The 12,882-nt window shown below is 36.0% G+C and overlaps 1 protein-coding gene across 9 annotated transcripts in view; it reads right to left on the reverse strand.

Moving 5' to 3' along the window:
• The window catches only part of CDIN1 (CDAN1 interacting nuclease 1), a 180,382-nt gene that overhangs the window by 145,936 nt on the left and 21,564 nt on the right, over positions 1-12,882 (reverse strand). For all 9 annotated transcript variants that reach the window (XR_012764593.1, XM_075426923.1, XM_075426917.1 and 6 more), the window contains exons 2-4: positions 6,548-6,593; positions 5,619-5,683; positions 2,155-2,215 (exon numbers count right to left, since the gene is read on the reverse strand). Coding sequence is in view for 8 of the 9 variants with exons in the window: in XM_075426923.1 (XP_075283038.1) it covers positions 2,155-2,215; positions 5,619-5,683; positions 6,548-6,593 (172 nt within the window). In the remaining variant the exon portion in view is untranslated. The remainder of the gene's footprint in view (positions 1-2,154; positions 2,216-5,618; positions 5,684-6,547; positions 6,594-12,882) is intronic.

Below are 12,882 nucleotides of genomic sequence, written 5' to 3' on the forward strand. Positions count from 1 at the left end.
GTAGTCCAGCCTGAATAAGGACTACCTTATTAGTTCAGGTACTTGCATCTCCCTAATTTTCATATTAATCATGTGTCCATCTTTCTTTGAAATAAGACCATCATGCTTCATGTCAGAATTTAGCATGTAAGTAAAATTCAAAGTGCTTCAAATCTTACTTGAAAATATTTGTATGAAGAGAACAGTGACTAATTTCATTATTCCTATTTAACAAAAAAAGAGATCTATTTTTGTCCTTTTGCACTAGACATACAATATGAAGAAATTGGCAAATAAAATTTAAAAAGAATTAAAAGTAGTTTCACAAACCATCAAAACAAACCCAAAACATAATATGGAGATTCTCCTATTTAACAGAGCTGCTACACACTGTAATGCACCTATGTTATACATTTCTCATCAATTTTTACAGTTTCCACTGATTAAATATATATTGACTCATAAAGTATTACCATTACATCAATTGTCAGCAGATGCAAGAGTATGTAATTTAAATATTAACTATCATATAAAAATGGCAGCTTGATTGTTTGGAAGCAGTAATCTGGTGCTGGTTATTGCCACATTTCCCTAATGCATTAGGCAGCAGTCACAAAAGGCATTGCCTTTCTTATGTACCTGCTAGTACGAAATCAGAAGCAGATAAGTTCTTTGTATATCTCCCCTTTCTCTTCAATTTAATTTTTATTTATTTCTGAACTGCAGATATCTTTGATCTGAATTGCAAAAATGCATTAGTATAATATAAACAAAGATATGCTCACTAGAGTCAGAAATTATATGCATCATCTCTAAATCAATGGGAAAAAATATACAAAGAACAAGTAACAGATATATTACTTTGTGCTTGAAATATTTTTACGACAGTTCCCATATAATATGGGTGAGATATATCATGAATTAGGTTGTTTACCTAAATTCTTAATAAGATTGTATTTATTTATGTAAAGTACATTCTATTCTCAGTACTTTAAGACTTGTCTTTTCCAGAAACGGTAAGAAGCCACACATTACCTCTAACATGAAATAAATCCTTTATTCTATGCTAACTGTATGATCAGGATATGCGGACACTTCACAGATCATTAAAACCTTCCAGTAATTGATAGGTAATCGCTCATTTGCTGGCTGCAGCAATGTACATGAGAGACAAACCATTCTTTCTTACTAATGCAATATGCAGAACTTGCTGCTATTGCAACACTTAATGTTTGTAGTGCCGTATCATTTTTAATGCAAACACTCATTTTCTGCCTCCTTCTTACATTTTCTATTAAAATGCAACACAAAACAGCATACCTTTCATTCTATCCCTCTGAGGATTGCATAAGCAGTTCCAAGGAGTATCAGCTATTGTATTGTTATTATTATTGTAAATAAATATTTTAGAGTTTAAGGAGGAGATATTTGATCAATTGCTTTTCTTTCTAGGGGGCTCACTGCCACTCTTTCAAAGTTTTTACATTTTCTTTAAGGTAGTGCTTTAGACAGCAGTTTTTAATGCAAATAGCACCTTGCATCCCAAGGTAGATTCATATTCTAGTTAATAAACAGCATCAATAAATTTGTCAAGACTTTAATGGCAACCATACAGAACTTTTCATACACTGACTTTTCTAGGAAGCGGCTATACTGAAGAATTTATTCTGCTTAATTGCTTTATATTAAGCAGTTTTCATTAGCCATCGTCTAATCCGTATGAACAGAAATAAACAGAGTCAAGAAAATGAACTGCTTTAACCCTTCCTATTATCAAAAAACCCCCAAAACGTAGCTGGGTTTTGTTCTTAAAAACAAGGAATCAAATATAAATAAAACTGATGCAACTCCATTTAATCAATGTGGGAATTTTTAGTAAGTTTGTGCATTAAAGACCTATGGTCTGTCTGAAATTTCCAGCAAAATATAAATTCAGAGTTTCTTACACATTTGTCTTGAAGTTAAGAGACTAATTACATTAACTGATTTATTAATAAATGGGGCTTTTTGTCTAATTATTGTAAGTACTAACAGACTAGGGAACCATTTTAAATGTCTAATGTGCCTTGAAACCATTTTTTTTTAGGTTAATTACATTTCTCACTAAAGTCACTACAGATATGCCCCTTAGGTTTTACACTGGAAGATTAAAGAAAAAAAAGTAAAGATGATTACCTCATTGGCCAACTCCAGTAATACAGGGGCAGCTGCATTTTTCATCACCCCATTCAGGTACCTAGACAAGACAAAGCCAGGTAATTCTGCAGTGGCAAGAAAAGGCCAGCTTATACATGTCAGTATCCCTTGTGAATCTTTTTCATTTGGGGGAAAATACTCCAGTACAGAGAATTTAATGGGAAATCTTTCAAGAAATAAGTATTTCAAACAATCACTAAGTCTCCAGGGTTGTCTCCTATTCATCTGCAAGATATATCAATCTCAATTAAGCCACTGGTTAAAAACACAATAAATCATGAGATTAAGAAGAAAATATTGCCTTAATGGCATACAAATAAATTATATCTGTATTACTTAAAGAAGCACCACAGACAAATAAACCTCTATTATTCACAGTAAAGATTTTGGGTTCCACATGACCTTCAACTATGAAGATGTACTGTATCTCTTATTCAATTCATTACCAGGTACAAAAACCTAAATTCTCCAATTTAGTACAGATTTTATCAGATGGGCAGTAGGTTAAATACTAAAGGCTTACTTTAATGAAATCAGTCTAACAATCAAATTAATATTCTAAAGAGAAAATAAAAGAAGAAATAGTTAGGATCCAATAAAGGGTGATAGAAAGTCATTATCCTATCAATGGCAAAGACTTCTGTTTCTGGTTCAGGGTATTAGACCAGTATGGATACACAGTGATGTTTCTGACCATCGCTTCACACAATACTGCCTTTCTCACTTCTGCTACTTTCACTGTTCGATGTTTACATTTCAACAATGCCTAAAGACTGTTCTCAGGAGTTGACGGGAAGAAGCTATATTATTGGAAGCCACTTTGTGCTTTGCAGCCCTGTGGAAAGGAACAATAATTACCAACATTTGAACCTGCTCCTTTATCCTATCTGTATTTGTATAGTACATCATTACTGACATCATTAGAATGCCACAGCCTTTCCAGTTCTATCATTATCTATCTATCAGAAGCCACTCTTCTGTTCATTAGTTACAGACGGTAACATTCTTTATTTATCATTTTACCTTTCTGTGGAATGGGTGTAACACCTTTACATAAACATCTTCACAGAGGATTAGAGGGCTTTTTGTTTGCAAGTTACTCTGAGGCTTAATGAACAAAGGAAATTATAAAAGCTTTTTGCCGTAACCTATTTCCATTCTACACAAAAACCCACAAAACAAGATGCCTCGTGTATATTCAAACACTGAAAATTTATAACAGAAGAGAAAATGAAAGATCATAAACAAAACACCTAACCAGGAAGATATACCTGAGACTGATGTTCTAAAACATGCATCTGGTTGATGGAACAGTAAAGCTACAGCTGACAACGGAGTAATTTGCTGTCAGATATTTCTAACACTACTGGCAATTCTATTATGGACTAACAGGTCTCTCATGCTGATGGCAACACTGTTCTGAAAAGCTTGCTGATCCTTCTTGTAATTTGCCTTCATGTTTGCCTAAATTTAAGACTAGTAAGTCTCAGCAGAGCAGCAGAAACTACTCCACTCAATTGTACTTCTTGCTGACAACAGGGACCACTGGAAATTACTGCCTTCAAAAACTGGTAGTTTCTGACCTAGGAAAGCAATGGGAGCACAATTATCTGCTTGTATGTTGGTGGGAATAGGAAGGAGCACTCCACACAGACTGGGGTTTACAGCAGTAAGATGGATGCTAAAAAGAGTAGAAGAGAAGACATGTTTGTCATGTTTATGCTTGAGGCATTTCAGACTGGCTTCTGGCTCAAGCAGTCTGCCCCTGGTAGCTTATGAAACATACTACACAGTAAATACACTAAACCAGGATTGAGATGAGTTTCCTAACTATTAACCAGAACATCTCTGATGTTAAAACATGTGCATTTTATTCGGCCATGTTAATACATTTGCAATATGAAATACCCAGAAATTGCCTAAAGAATGATTTTCCCTACTACCACCATATAGCTTCATACATAATGCATTAGTTATGTACTGCTATCATACTTCAGACAGTACAGAAGGGGATAAGAGACCAAATCCTCCTACCTGATGTGAGCCAAACTTAATCATACCTACAACCTTACTGACACCAATACAACTGCTGCTTTGCATAAAGCAAAATTTGGTGCCATGTTTCAGGTTTAAGTTGTTGGAACTAGTAACACATCATAAAAGTGATTTAAACGATTTACATATGTTCCAAGAAAAACATTATTTACACAGCAGTTACAATTAATATAGGGCACTTCACCAAAACCGTGCTAGGAAAAAGTAAATACAAATAGTATTGTATATGCATGGTTATTAAAACAACAAAATTTTAATCACAGAATCACAGCATTACAGAATGGTAGGGGTTGGAAGGGACCTCTGTGGGTCATCTAGTCCAACCCCCCCCGCCGAAGCAGGGTCACCTACAGCAGGCTGATAATATTAATATACTTCCTAAATAAGAACAACAGTAGGAAAAGTGCAATGGGATCCAGTACAAATTTTTGCAGAACTATACAACTACTAAGAAAAGAAAATCAAATCCCCAAAACAGTACCATTCCCACTAGTTATTCTAAACCAGTGTCTGATATAATCAGGCTGTGCTTAGGTTTTAAATATATGACTCTGTGGAAGCACTGTTAATTGTTTACAAATGAAGGCTTTTTGTTTATTTTCCTGATTCTTACAGACTAATATTAAGCGTAAATATCAGACATTTATAATCAGAAGTACAAACTCACTTGCCACAGAAGCTCCTCAGATATGTCAGTCTACAAAGCAATATTTTAATGGTGTATCTTTACCAGTTATCAGTATGCACCAATTATGTCATTGCAGTATTTCTAATAAAGCCTATAGATGTAACAGACAAACTATAAGGTGTAGCAAATACAATTTATTAGCTTAAGATGCAAACAATTGTAAAATATTGTAAAACGACACAAAGGTTTTCATCCTCCCTTAACAGCTATTTCTGACACTTTTGTTGGTAAAACAGGAGTGATCTAAAAATTAGTGCTTTAACTGGCAATACATGAATTTAATATGTAACTTCTTTTAATGTAACACAAATGTTGTATTAAAAGTACAAGCAACTGTAACAGAACAACCTCCCTTGCTGCAAGGAAGTTATCAATATTATCTTAACACAGAAATCCTGTAATTAAAAACTATAGGCAATATATAATAAATACTATCACACACATTGTAAAAAATATTTGCTCATTCTGACTTGTAGCCAAGGAAACAAATCCTTTCTTAATCAGACTGAACAAAAGCTGAAAAATCTCTGCATTTTCACTGAAAAACATTTGAGGTGAACCGTTCTGTATTCCTCATCTCAAATTTTTAATTTATTTTTATAGAAAATTAGCTTCATAAGCTAATATGCTAATTTACTCACAATTGCCATAACAATTAGTAGTTATGATGATACTCTTAACTGGGGTGGGGAGGTCATACCTTTGGTAGTAAGTTTCAATAGCTTCAGCAGTGTGATGCTTAGCATGTGTTCTTTTGATTTGTTTCTAGAAAAGCAAAAAACCAAACAAAGAGTCTTACAAATGTGCCATAGAACAAAACACAGAAATCACGGCTGCCCAAACACATGTTCCTCGGCTACACTTTGATATATAAACTGAACTATGTTTTTAGATTCTGTACAGAAATGACATTCAATCTACCTATTGAACTAAACATCTTCAGACTGTCCTGCAATGTACCATATATGTAAAAGCCAGTAAGGTCACAATAATTGAATCTAAGTAAGTTTACTGAAGGATGCAAAGGGCAAAGAAAAACTTGTTCTCTCTTTCAACCTTTGTATTAATTTTCCTTCAATTCAATTCCATCTAAGTCTGGTGCACTCTAGTTTTACAATTCAATTGGTATTTTTAACCAGGAAGAACATTGCTTAAAAACAACTTATTTGAAAAACTACAAAAAGTAATTCCATAGAGACTTGCCACTTGACTGACACCTGTCATCTCATGATAAATGACTCCATTTTCTGCCTCTCTTGCCTTCTGCCACTCCGGCAATGGTCATTTATCATCATCTCTGTCAGCAATGGAAAGCAGCACTGACAGTGCAAGTCAGCAAACATTTAGCACATGGAACCACGCAACACAGGGAAATTATTATTGTCAGAATAATAATGGTTTAGCATAATTTATTACAGGTCCACCAAATAAGCAAAGGCTAGATGTTATTAGACAGATGGATGGGTAGGCTTGGCAGCCATCCACTGAGACTCAGGCGGTGCTTGATGTGGAAAAGGGAACATCCTCCAAACCAATCAGAAAGCTGGCAGTTCAATTACAAAGAAATAAAGGGACATTCATCATTCAATTAGGCACCTGTCAACCCTCACAAAGGAGAAAACTTCTAACCTGGTACTCCTGGGAGAAGATGCTCAGCAGAGTGGACTGCGATTGACTGGAACAAATAAAAGAAGGACAAAGTTAATTACTGGAGTGCACTGCAAAGAAACAAAAGAGAAGGGAGCTTCAAAGGTAGGCCTGCTGCCCTGTAATCTAACAGAACATGAAAACAAGTGTGGAAAAGTTGTTCCAGATGAACACCTCAGACAAAGGCTTCCTGCTGCTAGGTCAAGGAGAGAGCTTACAAGGGAGGGGAGGAAAATACAGCAAGAGTTTCAAAGCAAATGAGCATATTGTTTGGGTGATTCCTTTTTCAGCTTAAGAACCCACAAAGTCCTATCAGGACAGATAGCCGAGTTAAAAGGGAACCAGCAAAAAGCAAAACAAAGCAAAATTTCCATTAATAATTGATGAAGTTAAATTCCGTCAGCATTTGGAAACATGCTGCTTGTTCATTGGCAACATATTGAAATTCATTTTGTTAGCAGCAAGGGAACCTCTTCAGTAGCTGTCTCATATTCAGGTTAAAAACTTCCCCCTCTGTCAGAAGTAGCATATGGGACCACTGGAACATTCCCACTGAAACTGATGTGCTTTGAAAACAGAAACTTTCACAGCAGGAAGCTGAGATTCCCCGGAGTCGGTCATTTCCAAAACCTGCCATAAGCTTCATTCATCTAAGGCTCCACTCAATGTCAAACACCTGGCAATGAAGCAACCTGGAAAGCATTCTTCCCAAGTGGGAATTTTTCAATCTGAATTGTTAACATTTAGAAATGGGACAAGATTTCTTTTCCCTCTGGAAGGCAATCAATACCACACCACTACTGTTTTCAGTTGTCCTCTGTGGATACATCTACCTCATCACATCCTGAATACAATTAATTACTCCTGATATACTTTCCTACTAGATGCAACTTGAACAAATTATAGTCTCAATACATCGAGTTTTATGATACAGTAAAGCATTATGAATAATTAACATTCTTCCTTTTGTGAACTTCTCTACTAAGGCACAGCATAGGTAGTTCAAAGGTCCAGCAATGTCTAAAGTCTTGCTCTTCTGCCAGATTTCTTGTATGCGAATTTAACACCTGTATCACATCACATGCACATTAAATGCAAATGTTCTCTCCATACTTAAATGGCCCTTCTCCTTGTAATTTTCACACCTCAGAAATACTTATATAAGACAAGGAAGTCTTACTCCCGCTTTCCCAAGCAAAAACTGAGGCACAGAAGGACTACATGGTTTGTTCAGGTTTAAACAGGTGGTATGTCTATGCAGCACAACATAAAAAGTTACCTCTAAACCAACCAGCTGAAGCATCAGGAACAAAGCAACTAGATTAACGCAGTCCTATATAAAGAGCTTACTAGATTGTCTTCTTGATATCTGTGCTTCCAGTATCTTTGCCACAACACTGTACTTTGGGATTGTTTGCCCAGTGCAACATCTGTGTGACAGCAGTAAGCTGAGCCTTGATCTCTGCTATTTTACTCATGAGAACATTCACCCTGAGTACTCACTGACTGCATGTTAAAACTGTAGAAAAATGATACCAACAAACTGACTGATATACGGATTTATGAAATTCATGGATTACAGAAAAATGAACATAGACAAGAATTTAAAGAATTTAAATATTCTTAAATATACATCATTTGACAGGCCACGAGATGTGTACCACAACGCCTCCTCAAAAGGTACACCAGCCACTTATGGCAACCTTCAGCATGTACATGTCATCCTTAGAAGGTGAACAAAGGAAAGAAATTAAGTTTATATACTTACACGGTCTTTACACATATGCAAAGCTAAGGTATTTCAACTTGATTTATTTAAAAAGACCCTGCAGGCTGCAAATAAGCTGGATACATATGGCTGCCTAATGGCTCTCCACGTAACTATTATTATCTGGCAGATTTACATGGTTGTAATGGTAGAACTGAATTTAAGAGAAAAGGTGTGGAAAAAACAAAACAGGAACAGGACAGCATTTAACTGAATTTCTAGTCTGAGTTCTCTCCCACTGACACACCAATTTTTGTATTTTTAGGCTATTCCCAGAACAATTACTTATTGTTCCATTATCCTATTATACCCACTGACAGATCACAAAGAATTAAGACCATTATCCCTCTCTTCACACTCCTGACTCTTGTCCATTTTATTTGTTCCCTTGGTGTCCTTGGATTTTATCATTCTACTTTAGTTTAATCCAACACTCCTCTCCTACGCCTCCAACTGTTCAGATCATTTTGGACTTACCAAGAACACTAAAAAATTCAGTCCAGCAACTGAACAAGTGGGATATATACTGGATTGCAGTACAAAACCACTATGACTGTGACAAATAATTATTTCAACATTCAAAGAATTTCAAGCCTTACTACCAGAAGATCTTTCTCCTTCCCCAGGAGAAGTTGATTTATATCTTCACACTGCTGCTTCCATGTTTCTTCTGGTTGACATAGTTCCCCTCTTAAATACTAAAATCACTCATCTGCCACTCGGCGTTTCCTTGCCGCAACTCCATTGCCAGAACTTCCAGGCAAGACGAAACAGCTCCTCAACACACAGCTGGAGCACCTATTGCAAGATGCCATTGACAGAAAACTGAAAGATCATGGTTTCAGAAAGCACTGAAAAAGACAGTACTGTGTGCTTGGAGAGGGGACAGAAGCCATGAACACGTATTTGCATTGCAAGACAGCAGGATCACAATTGCCAATACTGACAGCAGGGATACTGCCATGTAAGTTACCATTACTTCTACAGGAGCAGCTAAATTCCTAGGGCTCCATCCGTCCTCTGATGCTTCTATACAGGATTTCAAAGCAGCAAATAGGCAGGCAAATTAATATAGCTGAGATACCCAGGAAAACAAACATAACACTGAAAATATCTTTTACTCAACATAACATTTCAGTGCTGCATTATGGCCTCTTACTGAATAAACTTTATAGTAAGCCTCACGGCTTACTGGAAGGCAAGGCATATAGACAAGGTTGTGCTCTATTGATGAGACCAGCTGAAGAGGCAAGGTACAGATCTGCTGATTTTCTGAAACAACCAACCAAAAAACTCCAAACTCATAATTCCAAGTACTATCCAGTTAAAATAATTAATTAATTAACTTCATAGCCATCTGAAGAACTAAATCTCTTTCCCAAGAAAACAAGCAAACTTTCCTCTTAAGATCTGTAGCAGCCACTTTCATGGAAACATTTTCTTCTGCAATTCTAGATGGTAATGGATCTAACTCCCAGAGCTCTGTTTAAAGCAACCAGCCTCGCTCGTCAAATATCCTCTTTTTCTTGTACACCAGCATTCATAATGAACCAATTTACCTTTTGTTACTCTGTGTTGATATTGGCAGCATACTCCCACCTGAATGCCTGATGCACTTTGTGCTCTTGTCAATACATAACTGGATTTAGGTAGAAAACTGTGAAATCTAAAATCTGCTACAAAATGTCAAATTTTTTTATTTAAAAAAATGAAATGTCATTTCTATGTTCCAAATGATATAAAGATATAAAAATCAGCTTATCATTAAAAAAAGTATTACAGATATCAAAGCCCACCCACATTTAGAATGGGATGGCCAAATCAAACCAGAACAAGAGATAAGAGAAATTTTCTCTAAGAACTTAGAGATCAGTCAAGCTAAAAAGACAAATGCAAGTCTGGTACTGGAAAAAGAACATGCCTTTTGGTCATTTAATATGTAAGAGTAAAATTTAGACCATTCTCTTCTAATGAATCCGACAATTTGGTAGAGATGCTATCATCCCTGGAGAGTATTTCAGAAATGTTTTGTTTTGTAATGAGTATTCATATATAAACTAGTAACAGATAACATGCTGGTGCAGATCAGTGCTTCATAACTGAGTTGATATAAAACTCTGGACAAGAAACAGCTAGTAAGGAGGAAAATAATTTAATTGGATCAGATCACCTTCTCAACAAAGCAGGCCTGCAGATCTTGCCAAGATTTGGGGTGCTGTCCAACTTACTATCTGCTGTTTACTACAGCCTCACCAGGAGAAAACCCAAACATGACAACTTCTGCAAATACTATATTATCAGCCCTTGCAAATGATTTATCCTTTAGGGATAAGATAAAACTTAAGACTTTTCTACTTTATTTTCTGAGAGTACTGAAAACATAAAATTTTTGTACAAAACCAAGTTTCTACTTGTTTCATTCATTGTTTCATCCATTCATTTTAAAATGGGTTTCCTTTCCCTCATCTTTAACTCCACACTTTTTGTCTAAAATAGAAAGACAAAAAATTCAGCTTTATATTTCATGTTTTTTAGCACGGAACAAAGGAAGAGCATCTAGAGAGATCTGTTAAAAAAAAGACAAGAGTAAATATGAACTGCAGTATTCAATCCAGAAACTATTCACACAAGTGAAGACAAGCAGGGGAAAAGTAAAGTCCATCACGAGACAAATACGTATTATATATATAGAACAGCCTTTATATTTTTTGTTAAACAAATGATATCTAAAAATAATATTGCTTCATTGCTTCCCTTTCACAAAATGGAACATTCCACCTCATTAAGACGATAAATATATTGGTTAAAAAACTGAGTGTGGGGGCAGGAGCTATATTTCCAAAATTCAGAAGCTTATATGTGAAATCCTGAAGCAGCAGTGTCAAACCTTCTTTTGGAAATGCATATAACACTGCACTTAGCTATTGTAGGAATTCAGGTATGGGGTGAAATAATTTATCTCCTTCCACAGTCTCCAGTGTAAGTATGCAGTGCTAGTCATACCCCTTCATGAAATGTTCTGAAGCAGACAGCAAGAGTCCCTCATTTCTAATAACTGGAAAAGAACTTCCCCTTTCCACGTGTAATAAGCTTTTAAAAATTTTTACTAATGCAATATTGAGCTTTAAAATAAAAGTAAGGGCTAGAATTGCACGGTGCTGCCATGCTGCATTAAGAACCTATGTGAGGAACGAAATACGTATATTTGACAAATTTAAATGACTGGGGGTGGAAGGGGAATCCTCCTCACAGCTATTCTGAAATTCCAGAATGTGTCAAACATATTTTTCCTGTTACATTATCAAAGACATGAAAGAAACCCAAACAGTCTTTTAATTCTCATCTTCTGTACTGCAAATGCTTTGGAAAAGTGACTCCTAAATAAGGCAATGTTGCTATACTGCTTATCACATGCTAACCAGTCCTCTCTTATTTCTAAAATACTCTGTCAATAATGGATTTCAAGTATCTGGCAGCATTGGTTCAACTGCCTAACACACACACGGGTGCGTAAAGCCTCCGCGCCTTCCCAGAACTGCAGGACGTAGGCTAACAAGCACCGCAGCTACACCTGTAAATCAACTACAGACAGTCTGATGGTGAACTTCCCACCTGAGAGGAGGTGACAACTGGTGGATTCTCAAAACTTCTTCTACACGTCAGGATTGTCAGGACAGGATAAAGGCTTCTTAGTAGTCTCAATGGTTCCACATGAGGATCCAGGAGGGCTCAATAATAACAAAGACCTACCAAAGCCTGAGAACTGCTACGCTTACAGGCATCCAAGCACTGAAGAACATGGAATGAAGGAGGGAGACTCACTGACCTCCAGAACAGTTATGGCTTTAACATCTCTTCTCTGCAGCTTTCAATATTGAAATATTTCCTTTTAATATGCTTGTGGTCATTTCTCTGAATGAAAATTCTCAAAAAGCAGATTATTGTCTCTGTACATATTTGTACTTTATCATTCACAAATCTAACATTGACTTGTCAGAAGTCAGTGATTACCAATTTAACCTAAATCAATATACGTGTGTGTCTATACATATGGGTGTGAGTGCATCAATATACGTCTATACATATGGGTGTGAGTGCATCAATATACGTGTTTAAATCAATATATGAGTTTGAATTGGAGTAACTAAGTGACATAAAAGTACTTAAGTCTTTAGCTACACCACAGTAACTTCTGTAAAGTGGCTATCTTCCAATGTTACAGCTTTCCAGCTATACCAGTTCAAGTCTGGGATACAAAATCAGTTTTATTACCTCAGCATAAGAAGCCTTCCATACAACGAAACATTATCAGTAACTACTACTTTGGGAACTACAAAGCCAATACAGTCCTGTTGGGGAAATACTCCCATTACAAATATATTAATACTATAAAAACTCAATAAATATATATATATGACAAGAAGTACCGGCTGATATGCTCATTTCAGACCTAGTACATCACATTTAAAATCAAGATAAAATTCAAGTGTATCTGGAGAACCATAGTGCTAATCAATTTTGAAATTCTCCAATATCCAGTTCAATAAAC

This window comes from Opisthocomus hoazin, chromosome 7 (assembly GCF_030867145.1).
Source record: "Opisthocomus hoazin isolate bOpiHoa1 chromosome 7, bOpiHoa1.hap1, whole genome shotgun sequence".
Taxonomy (NCBI): domain Eukaryota; kingdom Metazoa; phylum Chordata; class Aves; order Opisthocomiformes; family Opisthocomidae; genus Opisthocomus; species Opisthocomus hoazin.